Below are 24,246 nucleotides of genomic sequence, written 5' to 3' on the forward strand. Positions count from 1 at the left end.
CGCTGAGAAGGAGGCAGGGACGCGGCTCCTGCACGGGGAAAAGCCGAGGTTGCCACCGCAGGCCTGGCACGACCAGGGCCTGGATGCCCCGCCCGGCCCGGCCCCCGCGCGCACAGGTACCTGGAGACGATTTCAACTGAAGTAATGAAGGCAGTGTCGTGCTGTCGAGAGAAAGGTGGATCCCAACAACAGGAAACTACCTAAATCACCGACCAGTTCTGGTGCTGCCCGCGCGGGGCTGCCTCGCCCGCCGCTGCCGCCGCCACTGCCGCCGCCACTGCCGCCGCCAAAGGGAGAACCCTGCGATCGCGCCGGCCGAACCCCCCCCCCCCCCACCCCTTGCCAACCTGCGCCTGCGCTGCCACTGTGTGAGCGGCGCTACCGCTAAGGCATCAGGGAGGGAGAAGCCACCGGCCCCGGTAAGGTAAACCTGGAAGAGGGAAGGAAGGAAGGTAAAGGAGAGAGAGGAAAATGGAAGGAGAGGAGAACGCGAGAAGAGAGGAGAGCGAGCAGTGTGCGTGCTCGTTTCCCAAATCTTGCTTCTCAGCGAGCACGCGCCGAGCTGCGGCAGCCCCGAGCAACTCGAAAGCGCCAGGGTCGGCACGCAGCCCGGCTCCCAGTCTGGTCTCGGCCTCCGGCGGCTCGCTCCCCGCCACTCGCTCTCCCCCTCTCTCCCTCCCAGCCAGCCAGCCAGCCGGGGCGCGCGCTCCCGCGCCCCCTCCCCCTGCCGTCGCGCCCCCCCCCCCCACCTCCCGCGAGCAGGAAACGCGTGGCCCCGAGGAGGGCGACCAGGTGGGGGAGGCCATGCTGGGGGAGGGGGCCATGCAGCCAGCAGCAGTCTACCTAACTGCTGCCGCGGACGCTAGTGACGCGCTCTTGGCCCAGCCTGCTCCCCGGATTCTTAGGCTGGGGGTCATCTGGGACCAGGGGACCCACAAAACAACCGGCGTCTGCGAGCCTCCCTGGGGCTCCCGAAAGAAATCCTGTTTGGCTTCCTCTGTCTATGCAGCTCCCCTCGCAACTGAAACCACTGGTCCAAGACAGCCACAATCCAGATATACTAGCAAGTCATAAAACTGAACAAAAGCCGACAAACCTTACGGCACCAGGGCTATAGGGCCCAGACAAATTACGACCGTCTAGGTAATATTTAAATAGATGCCTAAAGTAATTGCAGGGGGCGCGGGCTAGTCCTCCTGTTGTAAAAGTGGTGGCCGGGATAAAGTGGAAGGTGAAGATAAGAAGTCAAAAAAAGAGGTAAAATTAAAAAGCTTCATTCCACAGCTTTTATTCTTCTATAAGAACATAAACATCGTCTTTTTTCCACGCACAGCAGCATTACAATATTAATTTATTCTGATTTAAGATTAGAAGTAAATAGAGCTAGAACTAACATTTATAATAACGATAGAATGCATTTGCATAAAACAAGATTGGCAATTTTTCATAATAATAGACATTTATACAGATTTGTATTTATAATTTTTCTTTTTCTGCACCTACAGGTTTGACCCTTTTATGCATGTAACTTCACAGTATAAAGGAAACCCAAACAAAGTCTCCCTTCTCTAGTCTATTCCGCTTGCCCCAGCCCTCCTTGGGTTCTATGAATTTTAGAAAGGAAAAAGAAAGAGGAAGAAGAAAAAAGAAAATGAGAAAGAAAACTCTCCACAAGACAGGGAGAATTGCGGTGTGCTTGTCGTGTGTTACCAGTGGTAACAATTACTTAATGACAAAAAAACCCCCACTAAATCCACACGCATAAACAAAACTACCTTAGGTTATTTATCTACAGGCAGAAGGATATGGAAATTCAGAGGTAAGTGAAATAATTTAGTCCCACAATGCAAGACTAACACAAACTGGAAGAGAAGTTTCCTTCTCCTGGTTGCTCTTTTTTTTTTTCTTTTTCTTTTTCTTTTTTTTCCTTTTAAAGCTGGGATATCTTACAGAGGAAGGAAAGATTAATCTTTCTTACTCTCAATTTTTTAATCAGCCAAAGTCAAGCCCTTTTGCCAGCCTGCATGTCCATGCCTGTAAGCCCTTCTCTTTGCCAAGGAAGAAAGAAAGAAAAAAGAAACCCAGGGGCCTGTGTCCCCTGATTAAACACAGCCCAGCACTCCAGGCAGGCGAGCCCGGTGGCGGCTCCTTGCACCATTGACCTCAGGCCAGACACCTCAGCGCCTACAATGGGACCTCGGCCTTCCGGCTAGGTTTGCCCGCCCCCGCAGGAAACCAGCTCCACCGGGAGGACCGGAGCCATTTCCAGCAGAGGAACCCCGAGACAGCAAACCAGCCCAGTCGCCGCTCGACACTTCAGGATAATAGTTCTCTCTCTAGAAATTTAGCACGATATGGCTTTTTCCCCCAGAAAACAAGTAAACCAGCACCAAGCAAACAAAGGAACAAAAAGTCAGAACAAACCAGCCCTGCACAGATGTAACGGCCAGCGAGATGGCGAGTGTGGGAGGGAGGAATGGGGCTCCGGCACAGGTGCGAGTTCCTGGGCAGAGGCCGAAGACAGAGGGAGGAGAACGGCTCTCTGGCAGCGGGGAAAAAAAAACGGCGTTGCCTGGAGCTTCATCAGGAAAAATTAAAATTGGCTGTGAGCTCCCGGATCCGGTTTTCTCGGTTCATTTTCTTCAGTTTCATCCTGCGGTTCTGAAACCAGATTTTAACTTGTCTGTCCGTGAGGTGGACGCTGCGGCTGATCTCTAGGCGCCGCTCTCGAGTAAGGTACATGTTGAACAGAAACTCCTTCTCCAGCTCCAGCGTCTGGTGCTTGGTGTAAGGGCAGCGCTTCTTCCTGCCGCTCTTTGCTGTGAGCCAGTTGGCTGCGTTTTCGCCTTTGGAATTGCCTGGCATTCAAGAGAATAAAGAGGGGAAGGTTAAATCGGGGCCAGGCTAGGCTGTGCGCAGGGGTGAATTTGGGACTTCTCTGCCATGAGAGGGATGCCCTAAGTCACACGGAGTTTTGCGGCCGTCCCCCCCCCCCTTTAGCTTGCTCAAGAAGAGCATTCCTCCAACAGGCATGTGCAAAATGGACAGGGCCTTCAATCTACACCTACCCTCCCAGCTCACATGTCCCTCCACTTTCCCCCAAACACCTGTTTTAACATAAAGCTGCCCAGGCGCTCCCAGAACGAAAGAAGGAAAGCCTGCTGCTGTACGGCAGGCTGTACTGCTTGAACTTAACGCCTTTCTCTGCTTCTCGCCCCAAGGCAGACAAGCACTTCCTGCAGCCCCCAGGCAGGGGGCATGGGTGCCTACTTGGAAGGGAGGGGGGCCGTTTGTGTCTCACTCCAGTCCCCTGATTGCCTAAGGCCCAATGAGGAGAGGGACAAGGACACAGTTGGGACCTGGAGAAGGCACAAAAAAACTGATTCGGGGTCAAGGGCCGTCCCTCACGTCCTTCCAGGAGCCAGGGACGTGCAGTCTGGGCGATTCCGAGTTTCAGGGGAAGTGAAATGGTCCCTTTCGGACTCTCAGCTCAGGGCCCCAGCGTCCGGGCGGGATTTGCCTTTTCTTCTCCCCGCAAGGAGGATTCCCGCCCCTCCAGCAACTTTGAAAAAAGCATGGGGGATCGTAAACTCGAACTTCGCCGGTTAATGGGCTTATTTATTGGTGCTGGCGGCTGCTTATTTTGGATGCCTTACAAACATCCGTGCTATCTGCGGGCGAGCCACTTTCCTCCCTCCCCCTCCCCCCGCGTGGGCCGCGCCTCGCAGACTGGGCCCAGACCACGGCTTAGGGTGCTCCGGGCCACGGAGAAGGGCATGCACGAGAGGGGGGCTGCTTGTCCCTGTCCTCGGCCCCAATTGGGGTGAGCTGAGGCCAGCGCGGAGGACGTCTTGGTGTGGGGCTCTAAGTCGGACATGAATTTTTACTGCGTCCCCACGCCCAAATATTAAAAAGCAAGTTCACAAGGTCAGCCTGCCTGCAGCTTGGGCCAAGGCCGGCCGGCTGCTGCGCGGACTCCTGGCTCTCTGCTCTTTCCCTTCTCTGGGTCGGCTTGCCTGTCTGCCCGCCTGACTGCGCCCCTTCAGCGCGCCCTGCTTACCCAGGGAGTCCTTCTCGGGCGAGGCTTTGCTGCTTTCGGAAGGGGCTGGGGAGAGCTCCTCCGCGGCCGAGGACGACGCGTGCGCCTCCTCGTCGCCCTGCGAGCCCCCGCCGCCGCCACCGCAAGTCAGCGTGGGGGGCGGCGGTGAATCGAGGGCTCGCTCTTTCCGGGCTGCATCCGCTGAGCCGGAGGCGAGTGCGGGTGGCGGGTCGAAGCCGCGCCCGGGGGGCTGAGCGGGGAACGGGCCGGCGCCGAGCTGCTGTGCGCCGCCGCTGCTGCCGTAACCCTTGGCCGTGCCATAGGCCTGGGAGAGGCGGAAGTAGCCGGGCACTGGCACCCCGCTGGAGGTGCTCAGGGCGCAGCCGTCGGGCGGCGGGCCTCGCGGGAAGGGAGCCAGCTCGGCTGCGGCGGTGGAGCCTTTGGGGCATTTGTCCGCCGAGTCGTAGAGGCAGTAGGAGCTCTCCTCTTTGATGTTCTGCGCGAAAGAGCACGAGGTGGCCTGCGGCGGGGGTTGGGGTGGTTGCGGCGGGGGCGGTGGCTGTTGCTGGGGCGGTGGCGGCGGCGGCGGCCCCTCGGGCTGCTCCATCCGGCACGACCGGGGCGCGTCTAGCCACAGGTCTATAGGCGCGGGCGCGTAGCTGTGCGCCCCAGGACCTAGGCCCCCGCTGCCGCCGCCGCCGCCCGGCGACGCCGCCTCATTGCGCTTGCCTCCCAGAGCCGGGAAGAGCCCGCAGCTCTGCAGCCCGTAGGGCAGGTCGGCCGCCGGTGGCAGGTAGACCCCGCCGTGGGCGTAGTAGCCGCCGCCACCGCCGCCCCCGGCGCCGCTGCCACCGCCGCCAGCCTCGCCTCTGCCGGAGCTGATGAGCGAGTCGACCAAAAAAGAGTTCGCGGCGGGGCTCTCCGAGCATGACATTGTTGTGGGATAATTTGGCGAAGGGAGCAGATAGCCCTTTCTGGCTGACATTTCTTGTGCAAAACATGCTGAATACGATTAGCAATCCCCCCGCACCGCGGCGGGCGCCCGCAGCCAATCCTGAGCCAGAGTTTCCGCGCGACCACTCCCAGTTTGGTTTCGTAGGCGCGGGGCCGCTCTCCGAGGGCGCCCTCTGAGCCCACGATTGATATAAATATGTAATCTGTATTGATGGGCCAGGAGACGCACACCCAATACCTCAGCCCAAAGGCCAGGAGCTGTGGGGGCTGCCCCAACGTGGCTAGTGGGGGGCCTGGTTCCCGGGCTAGCCCCGCCCACGCTCGGACGTGAGCCCTCCTGCGGGGTCTGTTTCAAGGGCCCTTGGGCCCCCGCGCAGTTAACAAGTGGGGTGTTTATGGTGCGCACCCCGGCCCGCCTTGGGTGCTCCCCGCTCTTATTTCGGAATTAGCCACTAGCCCTCCGTATACTCTAAACACTAAGCGGGCCTATTGTAGGGCCTCAGACTCTTCCCATTCGGCTCCGGACCTGGAACTGTCTCCTACAAGTGGCCGACCTGGCCGTAAGGCCACCAAGAACCTCAGAGTGTCCGAGATCCAGAGCGCACTGGAAGCCGGCTATTGCCACTTCTTTCTTGATTCCCATACGTAATTTCCCCCCAAATGTATTGCCCTGGCTTCTCAACCCCCACTCTCTCCCCAGCCAGTCGTTGATCCACTTAGGATCTTTGTCTCTGGTATGCTCACCTGGCTTGCTTTCTCTGAAGCTGCTGTCGGTGGACCCTGGTGAGCTGGAACGAGAAGGGGGGTGGGGATGTGGGGATGGTAGAAGCGACTGGCAACCTTGGCTGAAAGACTCCCCTACCCCTATTCCGAGGTCAGAGCCAGGTCCAGGCACCCCATAGCCCCATTTCCCCGGTAGCTTCCAAGCTCAAACGCCGTTTCAGGGAAGTGAAAGAAACATTGCTCTTCTGGGTCTTGGGTTTGACTGGAGGCGACGACCTGGAGGGGTAAACTTGGAGAAGGGGCGGCGGATGAGCACCTCTGCCGTACAATTCTCAAGCTCTCCCTTTAGCCTTGGCATTCGCACGCTCTCGGAGGTTATGACTAGAACCAGTGTCACCACACTCCTGCCTCTTCGTCCCCTCCCCTCTTCCCCCCTCCCCTCCAAACCCGCGGCTGGGGCAGCCCTCACTCCCGCGGTGTGCGCATTTTAACGAGGCCCGCGGTGAGGAAATCCGTTCCCGGCAAGCCCGGGCTGGGCTCGTGGCCCAGTTATAGCAGCATTTGGAGGCCAGGCCCTTTGCTCAGCAGACACCGGGGCCTCCTTTTTCCCTGGCCGTAGGAACGCTCTCTCAGTCAATGGAAACTGCTGTCCCAGGGCGCTAGCCCCTGTGTGGGCCTCTTACATGTCTCAGGAAATGCGACCTTTTCCGGCCCGGATCCAGTAGAATCCAGGAGGTCTCTGCCTTGCCCCTTGCCGGTGGGCTACAGCTCTCCAGGATGCCCCAGGCCTGCCCGCCGCACCAGCTCCAGCCCCTGCAGAGGCCTAGACTGGGGCTGCTAAACGCCGGGATCCCAGGAAGCAGACCGCTCAGGCCTCTGCCTGCAGCGGGGAAAGACCCTTGCATCCCGGGTGATTTGCCAGGCACTTGGCCTTGTTCCTCCCGGTGTGAACCCAGACCGAGAAGGAAGCCGAGCCTGAGAAGACCCAGAGAGGGTGCACGGGAGAGCTGGCGGAAGAGCCCTGACGCTGGCTTCTGAGATGCTAGCAGTTGCGGAATCTGCCTGTTGTGGCTGCTCTCCGCCCGCCCGCAGCGCGGGCGGCCGCGCCACAGTTTGCGCTGCGCTCTAGCCGCTTCCACCCAACTGGCCTGCGCCTGGCGGTGACCGGATCCGCAGACTGGGCATCGGGGGTACAGAGGAGGGGGATAGGGAAAGACAGAGAGACACAGAAGGAGAGAAGGCCAGAGGGAGAGAAGAGAGAGGGGGAGAGAAGGGGAGAGAGTCTGAGAACTAATTCTTTCCAGTCCACAAGCTCCTGAGGCCGAAGTAGCAGCCGCAGCCGAATCAAGTATGTGTGGAGAGATCAGGAGCTGTCCTTCACTGCCCACCTCCTTCCCACGAACAAGGCCAAGGCAATTTCTAATCTGGCTAGGCCCACGAGATGGACAAACTTACATATGGAAAGCTTCAGAGCTCGGAAACCTAGGACCCTTCTCTGGATGGGCTTGGTCCTTATCCCACTCACCAGGAGGGTGTAACGCATTGGGACTGTGGCGCTCAGCAGTGCTACTGGGAAATGCCACAAAACTGAGGACTGCTTGAGAAGGGGCTTTGCCTCTTAGCACTGCTCATGCCAATCAAGAAAGCTCTGCAGAGTGTGAAGTAGGTCCCAAGAACAGGAGAGGGTTCCTTGAAAAGAACACGTCCCAGCAGGCCAATGGGCCGGGACTTGGTTACTCTCCCCACTAAATGCACAAAGCAACTTCCCAAGGCTGTAGATTGGAAAGGGTCAGTGGCCATGGGAGAGGATGCTTGAGATGGCAGAGGCTAAGAAAATAAAGTGAAAAGTCAATGATCTAAACCTATCTTTCTCTTTGAAAGTTAAGGCCCCTTTGGAAAAGCTAAGGCCAAGCTCTGATTCTTATCCTGTGAAAAATGCACATCTGGGCATTCCCACAATTTGACCCATCATTCTCAAGGAGTTCACAGACTCCTCACAGTCTTCTCCTTGGGCCCTCCAGAATGTTCCAGGACCCTCCGGAATTCAGCAGCCCTGCCAGTTTGACTGGTAAGACAAGCCGGTTGCCCCGGCCCTAGGCAGTTCAGGCTTAGTCTGGTCAGGGCTCTGTAGGGTGACCAAATGGGCTTCTAGGCTGGATAAGATCCAAGAGCATGCAGGTGCCAACCAAGGTTACAAAAGTCAGCTTGGTGCTGCATCTGCTATATGAAGGTCCCCTTGGCTGCCGACTCAGAGGAGGTGGAAGGCTTGCTGCAGCCTCTCAGACCATGGCATTGGCACTTGGGTCTTCACTGACCTTTGGGAGAGCTGGATGTTTTTCTCCAGTGTCTTTTCTACCCTTGCAATAAACCAAACGGGATGTTGAGTTTCTTGCTTAAAAAAAAAAAAAAAAGGATGACGATGATGAGGAGTGTGTAAGCCCATGTGAGAGTTCTTCTCTGGCCCAGGACCGCCACCCCACCCCCACTGGGGCTTGCCGAGCCTGAAGCCGAGCGGAATGGACAGCCTGCCGACGCGCCGGGGCGCCGACTGGCCTGCTGCCGCTGGTTCGGACGAGAAGATATCCACGCAGCAGAAACTCAAGTTAGAGGCTACTGCCCTTTCAGCTGGTCTTGGAGCTCCCAGCATCCCCGACTGCCCCCAAGCCTCTTCACTCCCCAGACTGTAACACTGAGGTGTTAACTTTCTCAATAGAATATTCCGTTTATCGATTGCCTGGGCTTTCCCAAGGTTCTCCATTCCCGAGAGAGATTAAGAAAAGTGATTTAGTTGCAGCATGTGTAGGCTTCTGGACACTCTCTTCCCTCTAACCCATTTGCCTTCTTTTCTTCTCTCCTCTTCTCCCTCCCTCCCAGCTGCTGAATTTCTCTCTCTCGCCCTCAGGATGCTTTTGACCTAAAACTCTCGGTGCCTGCTTCCTTCAGCCAGGCCTGTGTAGTGGTTATATGGCAGCCCCTAAAGCCCACGTTTTATTTAGGAGTAAATATCGTCTGTTTCTACCTGGGTAATAACGCTTCCCCTCCCCGTGGCCATGGAGCCGAAGTAATCGCCAGGCCAGTGGAAAAAGCCCTTTGGTGAGGATTACGATGCATTTCACCAGAGAGCGGCTTCCTACTCCTCCTGAGTAGGCCCTCGCAAATGACCAGAAATAACAAACTGTTATTACCAAAGAACACCTCTTTTTAAAAATACTGGGTACTGAGATTGAGATAGCCAGTAAACAATCTGTATCTGTAAATTGTTCTCAGGGCTTTCCGGGGTCAGAATTAACTGACCCGTTGTGGAGTTGGGCTGTAGCATCACAGAGGAAAAATAAACGCTACTTTCACATATCTGTTTTAACAAAAATTATGGACTTCTCTGATTCTCTCCTTTACTGTATAGTTAAAATATTTTTTATTGTAAGCGATGACATTCTTTTCTCGTTCATCTTTAAGAATGTCAGCATTTCCAGGGATATTTGCTGTGTCTGCTTTGAATTAATCAGGTGCAATCTATCCCTCAACAACGCACTTTAAACTTTTCTCTAAATCCAGCCATTAAACTGGCCCTTCTCTCCTGATGGGGGAGTGTTGGGGCCTTTTCTCATGCTCCCTAAGTTACAGTATCCTTAATTTTGTCCGTAATAAACTGCTTCTGGCCTTGAAACTGGAAGTGGTTCTGGGATTTTAGGGAAGGCTCAGGCTGCAGACAGCATGGTGCGGGTGCCCACTCGGTGTGGTTCCTGTGGCTGCCTTATTCTGACAGAATTTGGAATCCCGAGCTCAACAAAGACTAGTGACTTTTGATAGACAAATTTACGAACACACACACAGGCACACAGGCAGCGCCTGTTTTCTGAGATTCCTGCCCCCACTCACCCATGCACTGTATATTTGTAAAATAAAAAAAAACCATTTCAAGAAACTAATGAAAACATCGGAATAAAAACTTAAATATAAGAAAAGAGGACCTTTGAATCCAGCCTCTGAAATCTTAAGTCAAACGATTATTTTAAAACTTGTTTTATGACAACGCTGATGGACAGATTGTGATCAGAGTTGATTCTCAGTGCGAGCTTTCGAAAACGTATAGGTATTTACCAATACCCTTTTTGCATATTTTGCAAAATATGCAAAAGATATCATTTTTACATCTAAGAAATCACCACAAAACCCCAGCCCGGTTTATAATGGTACATTCCGAATAAGCAAATACAGACTTCTCTGGAAGCTTCAAAAATCATATGTGACTTTTTTGAATTGGCCTTCTTCAGAACAAAGGTTTTCCCCAGGCTGCTGGGGCACCTAGTAGGAAACCAGCAGCCTCCCGGATGTCTGCCCCAGGGAATAAGCCAGCTCCAGCGGCCACGGTTGCTGACCACCTCATTGTTTGGAGTAGAAACTTTATTTTTCCCAGCCCCGCCATCTCTCTCTCTCTCTCTCTCTCTCTCTCTCTCTCTCTCTCTCTCTCTCCTTTCTCTCTCTCTTTTCCTCTCTCTCTTTTCCCCTCTCTCTGCCCCCCCTCTCTTTTTGTTGCCACCACAATCCCGATCCCAGTAGAAGCAGAACTCTTTCTCTTGGATGCCCCCCATCCTTGGCTCGTCCCATTCTGAACATTTCTAGAAAACTGAAAGATCGCCTTGGGTGAATTGATGGCGCAGGGAGCTTAAATCGTCAACTTTTCCACTTAGGCCTCCCCCTGCTTTCCAACCTTAGTGAGCGATGGGAGAAAGGGGGGGGGTGGGCTGAGTGCCTATAGCGTCACCCAGAGCGCACAAACCCAGCCACTTTTCCCAGTCCTGCTCTGACATCGGCCACTTCCCCACTCCCGCCTCAGCCAGATTGAAATTGCTAAACTTGTGGCCTCTTACCTTGACACATTTCCGAAATCACTGCCAAGGGACAGCAGGCTTCTCCGTGCCGCGACGCCCGCGAGGCCTAAAGAAGGCGCGTTGCTTTAAATTACACCAATTACTTCTCGAAGGTGACCCCCCCTTTTTTTGATACTAAGGGGAGCGGGACAAGTGAAATAATGTAACGTGCTGCTCTTAGTATCAGAAGCGAACAAAGGCCGAGAATCGCGCTGGGGTTCCCGGCTCCCCGGCGGCTTTGACATTGATCGGACGTGCGCCATCTCGTGGCGGCTGAGTGACTAGGCCTAGCCCGAACTTCAGCCCGGAGCCCGGGAGAGGGAAGCAGGCTCCAGGCATAGACTGAGGGAAAGAATGTGCCCAGCCCGCTGCTAAAGAGATCTCATTTTTACATCTAAGAAATTGCTGCAAAACCCCAGCCGGGTTTATAGCGGCGCATTCCAAATATGCAAATTGGCCGGCCCCGGACGGGTTTACGACCACATTGTCACAGCCATCGGAGGATGGGCTTTTATAGGGCTCAGAAATCAAACCCGCGCCCGCTCGCCGCCCGCCCGCGAACAGTCCTCCTGGCTAGACTCTCTCTAGCAACTTGCAAGACTTTGGTTAATCTTTAACCGTCCCAAAGGAAGTCTTTCCTTAAACCCTGGGTTTCCCTGCCCACCCCTCACTGCCCCCCAAGAGAGTCGTTGTTCACCTCCGTGTGTCTGTTCATCAACCTAGACATTCATCTAGGGGGTCTGTCCCATTCCCTTTTGAGCTCGATTTCCCCAGCCGCGCCAGTTAGACAAACACACAAACACATAAACAAAGCGCGGTCTGGGGTCTGTGGCCTCTCTCCAAATTCCACCTTCTCTGCAGTTCTGGCCCTGCCTGGGTGGCTAGGGAGAGGGTGGGGGTAGAGGTGGGGGGGGGGTGGGCAACAAAAGGCTCTGGCCTTTCCGCTCTGCCCCTCAAGGTTATGGGTGATGTCCAAATTTAAGGCAGAAGTTCAAAGGCAGGAAACAAAGAGGAAACCGGCATCTTTCTTTCCCCAAAGGGAAAAGGCAGCCTCAGCTGGGAGCTTGGGACAAAGTGCCCATAGAGGCTCCTGAGAGTCTACTCTTTGTGCCCAGACCAGTCTCTGTCTTCCTAAGGAGATCCCCAGGGCACCCTACAGTGCTTCTACTTCAGGCCTCCTAGTCCTGAGGTGAGCAAACCCAGCTTGGGATCAAACTAATCAGCCACTTCAAAGCCCAGGGCTTTCTCCCAAGCCTCTCTCCAGTCTGAAAGGATGAAACCCCCAATTCCAGGTCCTGAGATACTCCATTCCTGGGACCCCGCCCCCCACCCTTCCCAAAAGGACCTGGCCAGCCACCTTGGCTTCCCAAGCCTGGCTTCCAGTGGAGTTAAATCCCGACTAAGTCACCTCCCCACCCCTGCAGGGGCCTGATAACTTGCCCCTTTTTGGGGGGGGGGAGGGTTGGGGGGGCAAACATTTGGCAGTAAAAGGCAAACAGGAAGAGGACTGTCACACCAGGACCCAATACTCAAGTTTCCACAGTCTTTATTTTCCTTGTGCCCTGTCGCCTGTGTACATGCTGCGACATACGTGGTGGGTGAGAACGGAGGACAGGCCAACACTCCCATTACAAACAGAGCCATCAGACACTTCTTAAAACAGGGAGGCAGAGGAGATTCCATGGGAGGGTACCTGGCTTTCTCAGCTGAGGTCCCCAGAGCCTGTAGGGCCAGACTACCTTAGAGCTTACCCCTATGCTTTCCGAACATTCCAAGAAATCAAAAAGATCATTCCCAATACCCTTCCCGCCCCTCCAATCCCCCAAGGAAGTCAACGAATGGCAAAATTTAAAAAGTATTCAAACAAAATAGGTTATGGTTCTTTTATTTACAAGTCTTTTGAACACCATCCCTGTATGAAGCGTACATTCAAATATTTTTAGCAGTGAGTGAGTTTAATTGTGGAACACTGTAAACAGATAGAGCCTTTAAATATTCTCTTCATCATCTTTTTCCCCCTCTACATTGCATCTTTTAAAATTCGCTTTGGTTCCTGCAGGGAAATATATATATATATATATAATATAATATTTATTTTTTAAAATAATTCCAAACTCCCTTGAGCTCTTGGAAGGTCGCCGGAAGCTTCCAAGCTCAGTTCTGGGGCGGCGAAGGGCAGAGTGCGGTGCCAGAACTGGGTATTTTGGGGACTCAAGCCCCTCATAGCTGGGGACCGCTGGCCCGGCCCACTGTGTCGCTGAGCAAATCCAAGCCTCAATTAAGTGTGGTGGAAACTTTGCCAGGCTGCCGCACTCCACAGGCATTTCCTGCAGAGATCTTGGGGCCAGCGGCCTGGATGCAGCCTCTTAGCTTTTTGATGTTTTCCACCTCGGGAAAGGTCTGCTCTGTGACCAGGCTTTAGGCCTGAGTGGCAGGCCAGGAAGAAAACCCTCACCGGTAGGAAAAACTAGGTGGGCTGCAGGAGACAACTGCTGGAAGCCCAGGCCTCAGACAGTGCATTGAGTGGCTAGGAGGGGTGGAGAGCTGCTAATGCCACCTGGAATAGATTTTTTTTTCCCCTCCAGGATCAGCAGCCCTCTCCCACCTCACAGTCACCTTTTAGTCCAGCCGCCGTCTTTCACATTGGCTTTGGAAAGCAGCCCCACTCGGAACATCTAGGAATCCTCCCCCCTTCCTCCTGTTCCTGTCCCCAAGCTGAACTGGGTTTAAAGACAGAATAGCTTCTTGACGCAGGGGTCCTGGGGGGTGGGCAGGCTCCATGTGGAGGGTCCTGGGCCCAGGTCGTTCTCCAGGGCGCTTGGCAGGGGGCCCAGTCCTGATGGAGACCACACCCAGCCCAAAGCTCCACAGTCTCCAAGAATGAACCACCAGGGGTCCCAAACCATTTATTCTAGTTGATGCACAACTCTCCAAATCCAATTTTTGTTAGGAATCTTAACCACAGATGCCCAAGAGAGTCCCGGGCCGCCTCCTTAGAGGCTGTCTCCGTGTGGCCTCCTCTCTTTTGCACATCTCTTTTCTTCGAAAGTCACCACGTGCCTTGACCTTGTCAAGGGCAAAATCTGCATATAATCTCACGTGTATGAAACCCCCCACCCAATTCCAGCAGGCTGGAGCCTTAGAGGAGCGGGTTGGCCGAGTAGTACTGTAAACGGTCTCTGTTAATTTTTTTTTCCTTCATTCTCCTGTTCTGAAACCAGATTTTGACTTGACGGTCAGTGAGGTTGAGCATGCGAGACAGCTGCAGGCGCTTCTCTTTGTTGATGTACACACTGAAGAAGAATTCCCGCTCCAGCTCCCGGATCTGGTACTTGGTATAGGGGCAGCGCTTTTTTCTGGTGCGTTGGCCACCTGTGGAGGGAGAAAGAAGCAGGGAGTGAGTCAGGTGTGGGGGCTGCAGTCCGTCCTTGAGCCCCGAGTGGAGGAAAAGGGCTGGCCCAAGGGACTGGCCCTGTGCAAACCCCATCAAGGTCTCCTCAGTCCCCTGCCTTCAGACTCCTACTGCCAGCTGGGGACAGGCTGCAGGCGGAGACTCAGCCCCAGATAAAAGCCAGCTTCCTAGATAGGCCCCCAGGGAAGCTGCTCACGCTGCCCCCAGAGCAGAAAGGAGGGTTCCTTACAGCAACAGGCTAGTTTGTGCCGCAGAGGCGGCTTTCAAAGCCGCCGAGTGGGGGTTGCCGGCTGCCTCCAGCCCCGCCAGACTAAACAAACAGCCGCCCGCGGACATTTCACCTTCAAGCACCTGGGCTGCTGGTTCCTGAGGCAGTAAAGTCGGCCCCAGCCCCAGTCTTTCCCGGCTGCGGCCCTGACTCGGCCCTTGTTAGCATCTGAGTCAGCTGCCGGGTCTTTGTCAGCCTGCGTTCTGGCCACCAACTCCTGCCTCCTGGACCAGCCTCCTGGCTTCCACGAGGTGAGGGGGTGGCAGCGGAAGCCCCCTACCCTGGGCCTTCCCTGAGCACCAAGGCCACAGAGCCACCCAGGTCCCCAGCAGGGCAGGGGTGCTGATTTAGATAGGGTGGAGGGAACAGGGGCTTCCCAAAAGCTGCCGGCAGGCTTCACTTGCTCCCCTTTTCAATAAAACTTCACAAGAGGAAAGGAAAAACCCGCTTTTGACAGATTGAATAACAATTGTTAGTAACATGCAGTTGGACAGAAGGCGGCACGTAATTGCCACCGCGCCAGAGGAAAATGGCTTCCTTTTGGATAAAAAGGCCAACTTTGGCTTAATTTGTTCCTTTTAATGTGTTGCTCGAGCTACAGCGGGCTATTTTATCTGTAAAACACGCTCCTAGCGCCGTCGTTAAACAGGGATGCCTTTGAATCCCGGCTGGGACTGGAGTCCCGGCGCAACACATGGCTTTTATAAAAATCTCCGGATTACCTCGCTATCAAAGGCTCCCGGAGCCTTTGCAGGGGGAATTTACAGGCGCCCACCTCCGGCTCCCCAGCCCGATCTGGCCCTGAGCGGGGTCGAGCTGCCGGGCTTGGGACTGAGAAGGGAAAAAAGGGGAAAAGGGAGTTGTGTGTGTGTGTGTGTGTGTGTGTGTGTGTGTGTGTGTGTGTTGTGTTTTTTTTTTTTTTTTTTTTTTTTTTTTGCAGGCATGCCTTGGCCGGTGGGTATTTCACGGCCAATTTCAGCACTCGCCACGTGATCCCGCCTTTTATAACAAAGTTTTGTTGGGGGAAACCTAAAGGCCCTTCATAAACCTTATATGCTTATAAAACAGCATATAAAAATTTAACAGCGGTGCTGCGCTAGATTTCCAACTCCCCTTTCATAAAGCGCAGGGCGCTTGCCTTTATACGTACTGGAGCCGCTGGCCTTGTCCTCAGTGTGGCCGGAAGACGACTCGGGGCTGCTGCTGCTGTCAGGGCGCCGTCGCCGCTCCTTCTCCTCCGCCGCTGCCGCCGCCGCCTCCCGGCAGCCGCCGCCGCCGCCGCCGCCGTCCGAACTTGAAGTTGTCGGCGTGCCGGTGCCCGTGGCCGCTGCCGCTGCCGCCGCCGCCGCCGCCGCCGCCGCCGCCGCGGAGGTCGCTGCGGCCGCCGGGGGCCCTTTCTCGGCGCTCTTGTCCCCGGGGTAGTCGGAGGAGGCGAGGTTTTCCGGGGTGCCGTAGGCCGTCTCGAAAAACTGGTCGAAAGCCTGTGGCAGAACGCCGTTCCTGCCCACGGTGCTATAGAAATTGGACGAGACGGCGGGGGTGGGGTGGTGGTAGACGTTGGCCGAGCTCTTGGCCAGCACGTCGCCAGGCACGCCGGCCGCGCTGGGCGCCTGCAGGCAGTCTCTGTGCACGAGCTCCTCCGCGGAGTAGCAGTGAGCCAGATTGCCGCGGGGGTGCCATTTAGTGGCGGGCTCAATGGCGTACTCTCTGAAGGTCACTTCGCGTACGGGTTGGACCTGGGGCAGGTTGGAAGAGTAGGAGTATGTCATTGGGCGCGAAGACGGGGTCTGGGGCAGAAAAGAAGGGAGGCTGGAGAAATCTGGACCCGAGACGTAGTAAGTACAACTTGGCAAATACATGTTAGAGGAGCAGGGACCACGCTCATCAAAATCCATCATTGGGCTACCTTGGGCTCTCCGCAGTAGCCGAGCTTAACATGATTCTCCACTGCAGCTGCCTCTTTGAAGCGGATCCGTGAAGTAGAAATTTGGAGACGTAAGCTGACGTGGAAATCTATCCCCATCCTTAGCAGGGAGGTGCTGGTCATGTGACCCGATGTTGAAATTGACAAGCTGCGAGCTGGTCCGGGCCTTTTTTTTTTTTTTTTCTCCCCTTTCCTTTCCCCCCCTCCCCTCCCTCCCCGGCTTCCTTTCTTTGTAGCCACCTCAGGGGAAGCAACAGATCGTCACTCGGTGTTCTCACCGAAAGCACGTAATCGCCGGTGTAACTCATGTTGGCTGGGGGGCCTCCCGGCGCGCGGCGAGGCTGGGGTGCGTCCCATGCCACTCGCTTGTGCTCAGCTGCACGGTCCTGGCCCTCAAGTGCGCCGAGGGCGGCGAGAGAGCTCAACTCCTGCCACCCATCACTCCCCGGGTGAGGGATGCCCCAGGCTGGGGGTGGCCGGGTGGGAGCTCGTCGCTGCGTGGCCCGTGCGCGGTCCTGGAATCTATTCTCCTGGAGGCTCGCGTTCGCACCTCCTTCTTCGCTATCCCCCTCCCACAGGCTTGCTCTGGAAACCACCTCTGCCTCCGACTCTGGCCGGACCCCCTTCGGGGCCAGGGTTCGCAGCCGTGGATGTGCCTGCCTCGTGGCTTGCCCGATTTGCACGGTGACTTGATTACACGCTCGCATTCATGGTCACTTCCGAAGCGCTTTAGTGCCTTCCGTCCCTAAACCGCCAACAACCAGGGCGGCTTCCCCCGCGGTTTGTCAGGCATCTGCAGGTCCCGGAAGGGCCTTCGTCTTACCCGGGATCCACCTCCACTTCATTCTCCCCGCCGGCCTCCTCACTCCACCCCCTGCCCTTGAAGAACCCCCCCCCCCCCCCCCCCCCGCTGCCTGCCGGGGTTCGGAGTCGCCCGGCAGAGCCGGGGGCTGTGGGGGCTGCGCCACGGTGCATGGGTCCGCCCGCCTGCCTGGTCTCATGGAGCTGAGGACCCGGGAAGCCGTGCGGTTGAGGCGAGCCTTGGGCTGCTTTAGGGGCGCTGACAGCCGAGGAGCGTTTTCCTGGGTATGCTGCACCTTCCGCGGGCTCAGCAGGCTGCCAGCGGAGCTTCAGAGCTGAGTGGGGGCAGTGAGGAGACGGCTAGGGACAGGGAGCCGTGGCTGAGAAAAGGGTAACATGCTTCCTCTCCTTCCTGGCGAAGCGTGAGAGCCAGTGATGTGCAGGGAGAAACTCAGAAGGCTCGGCGCCTTTTCTGCTACTCATCCCACAGAAGAAACACAATACCAGAGGAAAGAGCGCTGCTTCCCAAACTCGCGGGACCGGGGGTGACAAGAACGCCTCAGAAAGGCTAGATTTGAGCCCAAGGTAGAGACAGGGGCCATAGCTGCTAGTAGGAGTCTTAGCTTTCTTGGGAAAAAGAAAGAAAAATATTAAGATGGTGAAAAATGCTTGCCATCCTGCAGGATTGAATTATCAACGTTTGGGAGAAGTGAAAGAGGGCACAGGGCTGCCAGGCAGGACCGCAGCTGGGAGGGGCCCAGCCCTGGGGCCTCCCCACACCTATCTTCTTGGAAGGAGCTGGATGTCGCTGAAGCAAAGTTGAAAAATGAAAAAGGATAACCTTTTCCCTTTCCCCATCCAGGAAATAGCTGAAGGTATTTATATATCTCGGGGAGATTTAGAGTATAAACTCTAAGATCTTTGGTATTTAAGTGTCAACATCGATTTATTTATTTATTGCTGAGCTGACTGTAACTGACTCAATAACAAATCTAATCATGTATTGCACTGGAAAAGAACTATTCTCATTATGTGTTTTCTCCAAATGATGGCCCACCGTTGCATTTGAATACCTGCTGTAAATATCAATAATATCGAGTAATTACTCTGCAGTGGAGTAAACTAATTTATTGGCATTAATGTTTATGTGGCTCCTACCCCCTTCCTTTACAAGGGTTGCTTATCACAAATCAAACTAGTCGGACACATTGGTTTAATGAACTCTTTATTCAGGATTTGCTGCAAGAACTTTCATACCCCTTGAATCCCTAAGAGTTGAACTTGAAATTATTTGTGCATCTTCAGCTTGACATATTTGTCCACTGTGGCTTGTCCACTGTGCAGAGGGCAGCAGTGGTGTGAGTGAGGTCTGGTGGGAAGGAAGGTTATTGGGGAAAGGCAGCTTGAGACCTCCTAAAGCTGGGAATCGCAGTTACGGGATTGCCCTGCAGCGAAAAAACTTCGATTTCCAGCAGTGACCAACAAGGCAAAATATTTATTTCTCCACAGCATCTCTTTCTTGGAGACAGAATATAAAAGGGAGAAGGAGAGGTTTGCGAACAGTAGTGTTTGAGCCGTTCCCGGACTTGATTTTGGCTCTCTGAAACTATCTCCCAGTAGCCCACCCAGTCCCCCGCCACCCCGACCCTCGAACAAAAGGAATGCTTGAGGGGTTTCAGTGACTTTGCTGTAACAAAGGCGCCACCATTTCAGGGCTTGCCCCGCCCCTGGGTGAAGGCAAACAAATTCTTGCACTTGTATTAGGGCTTTTAAGACTATAATTGAACCCGGGGGCGTCTAGGAGAACCGAAAACAGTTCTAGACAGACCTGGGGTTTTATAGCAGTTTTGGCAGTCAACTTCAGCTTGTGCCTGAGCAGACCGGCTGCGGTGGCCCGCCAGCCGGGGACGCCAGGCTACCTCCCCCAAGCTGCACGCAGCCCCTCTCCTAATTAGATCGGCTTTCCCCTTAGTGCCAGGGAGAGGGGGTACCGGCAGAAAGGTCAGTATGGGGATATACACTGTTCTGCGTAATCAACGCCTCCCGTGCCCCTGAGAGCCAAGCCGAGAGGGTGCCAGCAGGTCTGGATCCCATGGGTATCTGTAGGAGACAAAGGCAAATTTCCGAGAAGAGGCTGGGATGGAGGAAGGCTCTCCCAAAGCAGCTGGCAGGGTAATTCAAGAAGGCTGTACCGATGCGGGGTGCCGGGAGGGACACACAGACCGGAAGAGGATATGTTGGGGTGCTGCAGCAAAGATGGATGAGGGGAAAGGCTTTTGATGCCAGGAGAAGAGAAAATGCCTGGAGTGGCGAATGTTTTTACTTCCCCAGCAGCGACAGGAGGGGGTGCTCAGATCCCCAAGGCTTCGGACTTTTCCCAGCTTTGCCCGCTCCTGCCCCTCTTGCCCAGAATATACTGGCAGTGTGAATGTTTGCGGGGGTGGGAGGGAATAGTTGGGGGTGGGCGAAGATTGGAGCATCAGACCAAATCTGGGCAAGCAGGGGAGGCACAGCTGCAGGTACTTGGTTTTGACTTTGCTTTGAGCCTAACTGACTCTTCCGCTTTGCAGGAGGCCCTACACCCGAACTGAGCCCACCCTGCTCAGGGGAAGACCTGCCGGGTGCTAAGGCCACCTGGAATGCCAAGTCCGAGTTGTATTTCTTAAAGAGATCGAGTGGATGAGGCTGTGACATTGGCCCCTGCCGACTGGTTTCCCACGAGCTGTTCTTTCTCAGGAGCTCCACAAAGCGGAGCCATCTCCAGAAAGCAATCTTCAGCATGTATTTCCTTTTATCCTCAACCCAGAGCCCCACGGCAGCTAATGCAAAAGGCCAAAAATGTTTTGGAGGAAGAAAAACAAAGGCAGGAAGTGGCGGCGGCCTGACGGTGCGTGTGTGTCTGCGGAGAAGGGAGGGAGCCGTTTCAATCTCTTCTTGTTGTTTTTCCAAACTTCAAGGTCTAGGCAGCCCTCGCAGGGCCGGGCCCTTTCGTTCCCCAAGCCGCGTTTGGAGATGGCCACCCGGAGAGGAGAAGGCTGGCGCCCCCGCGTCAGCGTGGTCAGGCGGAAACGGCTAACGAGGCGATTTGCTCAGCAAAGCAGACCGAGCCTTTGCAAGGCTCCGTGTGATTTGGCCTTAAATGGGGGGGTGGGGGGTGGGGGTTGAGGGGTTCTGCAGCACCTCTCGGATCCTCCTGCTGGGGCTGAGTGCATCTTGGTGGGGATGATTCCTGCGTCCTACACTCCACCCACCTCCCCAGGCAGGATACTGGAATAAATTGTGTCCAGGTGCCTCTGCCCAGCACTGCCGCCTCCCTCCACTTCTTTTTGCAGCCGAAGGGTGCCTGCTGGCAGCGCCCGGGCCAGGTAGCTTTGGTGCAGTCGGTGCGCACCAGGGCAACGTGAGGCTCTTTCACTGGGGGGGGGGGGGGGTTGTCATGCTGGGGATGTCTGCAGCACAGCCCTTTGAGGGGCATGAGCCGAAAGGACTGTCACTTGATAGTCAGCTTAACACCTGTTCACTCAAAGGGAGAATAGAACAGTGGGCAGGGAGCAACTCTAGACTGGGGTTCCCAACCCCAAGTGCCGCTGCTGCTAGGGTGCCCTCTTTTCCCCTTAGTGCTAGCTTGGGCACTGAGGCCAGCTCACTGACCTCCAAATCTGAGGATCTGAAGTCCCCAGTGCCTGCACTTGCAACCCCTTCAGGCAAGTCAAGCCCCTCGGCAAGTAGCTAATAGTGGGAATGCCAATACCAGGCTGCTCGCTCACCATATTCCCTCCCTAGCTGGTCCTGTCTCCCTGCAGCTCCTGTTTGCCTGTCTCCCCATCCTCTTTCCAGCGGAGTCTCCCCTTCTCCAGCCTCCGGCCTTTTCTGATGCCCCTCCTAGGCTAAGCAAGAACTGAGGTGCCATGGGAGGGCACCCAACACTCAAGCACAGAAAAGGGGGCTGTTAGGTTCCTGACCACCCCCCACCCAAGTTTAGGACTTCACCAGGGATCTGAACTAGATCTCTTACCTCATTCTTCCGAACACTCCATTCCAAGGCTCTACCGTGTTATTTTTCTTTCCTTCTCTCATCAATATTTCCTTCTCTTCTTGGGACCTAGCTCCAGGATGGCAGCTAGCCTGGGAGGGGTCCGGCCCACTTGACAGACCAAACCTCACTCGCAAAGATCTACAGTCATTTACCTATGGATCACTTAGGGCACCAACATTTTTTGCCTTTTCTTGTTGTACTGAGCCCCTAGCTACCTCGGTCCCTAAAACGTCACACTTATTTCTAGAAAAGCTACACAGAAGACTATTTCAACCCCAGTGACCACACTGCATACAGGTGCAAAAGCCAACTGATGGCCCGGTGTAGAAACAGCCACTGAGCCCTTCCTGGGTTTGGAGGCCAGGCTTTTATTTGAGGGCCGTCTCCTTCTAAATGGGAGGTGTCTGGAGGTGCGTTGTCCTCCATGGTGATTCTGGATAATGGGTTGTCTGGGGAAGCCCAGGGGATCTCCCAGGATTTGTTCTCAGGAAACAGTTTATCGGCAGATTTTGGCCAATCTATATCACATTTCGAGGCGTTGTCCAGAGGTGGCACTGAGGCTGCCATGAAATATCTGGAGACCCTCTCTATCACTAGTAGGTGGAGGCAGCAGTTAACTTCTCTCCTTGCCTTGGCAAGGCACCCGCCTGTCCACAAGCTCTTCTACCCTTGCCTATAGCACAAGAACAGGTAATGCCTTGAACTTGACCTTACAGTTGGTTCTCATCTGACTCACAGGTTCAATCTTCCAAGGTCCCTAAACATCTGAAGAAGTCCACATCCTTCCTCTGGTTGCTAAAGAGTGGGGCATAGGGCTCAGCTGAGGGTCCCAGACACTCAAGCAATCTGGTTATATTTAGTTTAGTGGGTCCCAAATGGATGGGAGAGAGTTACTTCCTTTGAGAATAACTATTTTTACTTTTATTGTTGTGGATTCATTATTTAAAAAAATCACCCCCCTCATCTTATCAAGTGGGAACAAATGGAGTAGGGGAAACTTTCAAGGACAAAGCCCTGGTTCTCAGCATCTGCTTTCTATTCTCCCTGAAACTTCGGCCCAAACGGGTTTCTCCAGCAGAGGGTATCTGCAATAAAGTGGACAAAAGAGGGCGGCCCAACCAGAAGGCTAGCCCTGGCCCTCAGGGTCTTGTCCCTACAGCTGTGGTTCACAGGAAGCCTCCAAGGCCCCCAGCTCCAGCTGCCTCCTAGGTCAATTCCCCAGGCTCCTTCACGTCTACTCCGGCAGCAATCTGTGGTTCACATTGCAGACTTAAAAAGAGCAAGCCCATGCCCAGCCCATGGCTACCCTAGGAGTCTCTCCCACATGCCCTTCCAGGCAGTTCTGCGACCATACCTATTCATGGACAATTCCTCCAGCTAGTGTCCCTTCAAAGGCCCTACTTCACCCATGCAGCTTTAGGTATAAAGCCCAGCTATTCTGTCCTCTGTGGAGGTGGGCGGGGGGGGGGGGGGGATGAAATCCTTTACAGGGCCTCTTTGATTCACCTGGAGCCTAAGCTCAGGGCTGACTCTGCCTAAGCTATTTGTTTACCACTGGGCCTGATGGGTGACCCTGTGCAGGCAGGCTACGGGGCAGAGGGCAAGGCTCCCACCCCTCCAGAGCACAGTGAGTGGGTTTGGGGGCCCCGGGAGTCAGGGATTTTTACCTTTGGCAGAGTGCACCTCACTTCTTGGCACAGATTTTAGGCAGGAGAAGAAGAGCATCAAAGTGCACAAAGCATCAGCATGCACTTCAAGGAGCAGACCTGGACTAGAGGACCTTAAGAGAGGTTCCCAGCAGGGTCCTTGCTCCCCTATCCTATTCCTGGCTCTGCTGGCCCACAGGCCCTGCGGGTCCCCTGTTTCTGCCGGAGCCCAGACCTCTGATCCAGCCACATTCGCTCTCCGGAGCTTGCAGGCGCTGCCTCTCGCCGGGGCTAGGCCTCCGCGGGCTCCGAAGTGTCCTGGACCAGCTTTTCCAGGACTCGACGGGGACATAGCCTGGGCCACCTCTGGCTGCGGGAACTCCTTTTCAGTAGGGAAGCCAGGAAAGAACCCTGGCCTCCAGTCCGCGAGTCCAGGCCATCAGAACCCGCTTGCAGCCGGCCAAGTGTGGGTCCCGGGCCTTCCTGAGTCCGCCGCGGCCCTGACCGTGGAGGCGGCCATCCTGCGGAGGACTTGACCTTTGCGGCTCGGCGAGGGGAGGGCGCTCTCTGAGCTGCCGGGAGGGGGATTCTGCTTTCTCCAGCTTCTCCCACCCAATAGCAGCCTGGACAACCCACGCATGCAGCGCCGCTCACCTCCATCCTCCCTCCATTTTGTGCAGTGTCCGCAGACCCGCGGCCGAAACAAAGCCCCCAGCAGTGCTCTCACCACCTCCTTTGCGAGCTCTTGTCCCCAACTCCCCTTGGCTAAAAGGTTCAGAGCTAAAGCCAAGCGGTCCAAGGCCCTCCCCAGCGTCCTCTTCTCTCGCTGGACCCCAGCCGCCCGCAGCCAATGCCAGGGTACTACTGAGGGTGCCAACCTGCCGGGCCCCTGCCGGTGCCATCTTCCCGGGAGAGGGGTCCTGGCCTCGGGCTGCGGGCGGCGCCGGGCCTACCGCCGAGCAGAGCCACAGAGGCGCTGGGCGCAGCGAGGCCGGAGGCCGCTTCCCGGCCCAGGCCCAGGCCCAGGCCCAGGCGGAGACCCGGGGCTGCCCGGAGGGCCCGGATTCGGGTCCACAGCGTGCTCCCGCGTGCCCAGCTCGCTCTCCGCTCCCTCGGATGTCACCCCACCCCTCGGCCCGGGGCTCAGAAAGCGGAAGTATTTGGTAGAGAAAAAACACGGTTTCTTTTCAGTCCGTCCTCAGAACCCCTTTTAGAGAAAATGCTCCTGTCAAGTTTTATTTCCCGTGCAAACCACCTTCCACGCTGCCAAGAATTAAGACCGGGAGAGATTAAATACCCGATTATTCTCTTGGGGAGGGCGGGGCGGGGCGGAGAAGCGGGCACCCGCACAAAACATTCGTTTCAATCGGCTTGTCCTCATCAAATCACGCCTGGAGAGGCCCGCCAAGGCCCCGCTCTCGGGCGACCGTGACGTCAGCCTGCAGCTGCGGGGCGACTCCCCGGCGCGGGTGCCCGGCCCTCGGAGGAGCCCGCCAGGCGCGGGCCTCAGGGGTCCAGCGCCCTGACCTCGGCCAAACGTGCTGCTGCATGCCTCCTGCGACACACAAGCCT

General features: G+C 55.6%; 2 protein-coding genes and 2 long non-coding RNA genes across 5 annotated transcripts; 2 read left to right on the forward strand and 2 right to left on the reverse strand.

Moving 5' to 3' along the window:
• Positions 1 to 430: 430 nt before the first annotated feature.
• On the forward strand, positions 431 to 2,618 carry LOC109263880 (uncharacterized). The gene is made up of 2 exons (XR_008420279.1): positions 431 to 1,143; positions 1,506 to 2,618. It is a non-coding gene; the product is annotated as an uncharacterized LOC109263880 (long non-coding RNA).
• Positions 1,273 to 5,719, reverse strand: HOXA10 (homeobox A10). Its single transcript, XM_019443672.2, has 2 exons — positions 4,061 to 5,719; positions 1,273 to 2,858 (listed from the first exon to the last, which is right to left on the reverse strand). Exons 1-2 carry the CDS (start codon positions 5,022 to 5,024, stop codon positions 2,584 to 2,586), a joined length of 1,239 nt encoding a protein of 412 aa, XP_019299217.2. The 5' UTR covers positions 5,025 to 5,719; the 3' UTR covers positions 1,273 to 2,583.
• Positions 5,720 to 12,456: 6,737 nt separating this feature from the next.
• Positions 12,457 to 16,165, reverse strand: HOXA11 (homeobox A11). The gene is made up of 2 exons (XM_019443674.2): positions 15,418 to 16,165; positions 12,457 to 13,959 (listed from the first exon to the last, which is right to left on the reverse strand). The coding sequence occupies exons 1-2, from the start codon at positions 16,163 to 16,165 to the stop codon at positions 13,727 to 13,729; spliced, it is 981 nt and encodes a 326-aa protein (XP_019299219.1). The 3' UTR covers positions 12,457 to 13,726.
• Positions 16,166 to 16,276: 111 nt separating this feature from the next.
• On the forward strand, positions 16,277 to 19,794 carry LOC109263882 (uncharacterized). 2 transcript variants are annotated; one of them, XR_002078440.2, is made up of 3 exons: positions 16,277 to 17,577; positions 17,676 to 17,867; positions 19,563 to 19,794. It is a non-coding gene; the product is annotated as an uncharacterized LOC109263882 (long non-coding RNA). The 2 variants fall into 2 exon arrangements; XR_002078439.2 differs by having other exon boundaries at positions 16,277 to 17,867.
• The last annotated feature ends 4,452 nt before the right edge of the window (positions 19,795 to 24,246 follow it).

The sequence above is a fragment of the Panthera pardus genome, unplaced genomic scaffold (genome assembly GCF_024362965.1).
Source record: "Panthera pardus isolate Hobbes unplaced genomic scaffold, ASM2436296v1 HiC_scaffold_8, whole genome shotgun sequence".
Taxonomy (NCBI): domain Eukaryota; kingdom Metazoa; phylum Chordata; class Mammalia; order Carnivora; family Felidae; genus Panthera; species Panthera pardus.

What these genes read in the sequence shown, in the direction of transcription:
- HOXA11 (XM_019443674.2), bottom strand. Translation starts at nt 16,165, where the DNA reads ATGATGGATTTTGATGAGCGTGGTCCCTGCTCCTCTAACATGTATTTG. An exon ending in GGACAAGGCCAGCGGCTCCA is followed by an intron (nt 13,960 to 15,417) that starts GTACGTATAAAG and finishes CTCCCTCCACAG; the next exon opens with GTGGCCAACGCACCAGAAAA.
- HOXA10 (XM_019443672.2), bottom strand. Translation starts at nt 5,024, where the DNA reads ATGTCAGCCAGAAAGGGCTATCTGCTCCCTTCGCCAAATTATCCCACA. An exon ending in GCCCGAGAAGGACTCCCTGG is followed by an intron (nt 2,859 to 4,060) that starts GTAAGCAGGGCG and finishes CTTGAATGCCAG; the next exon opens with GCAATTCCAAAGGCGAAAAC.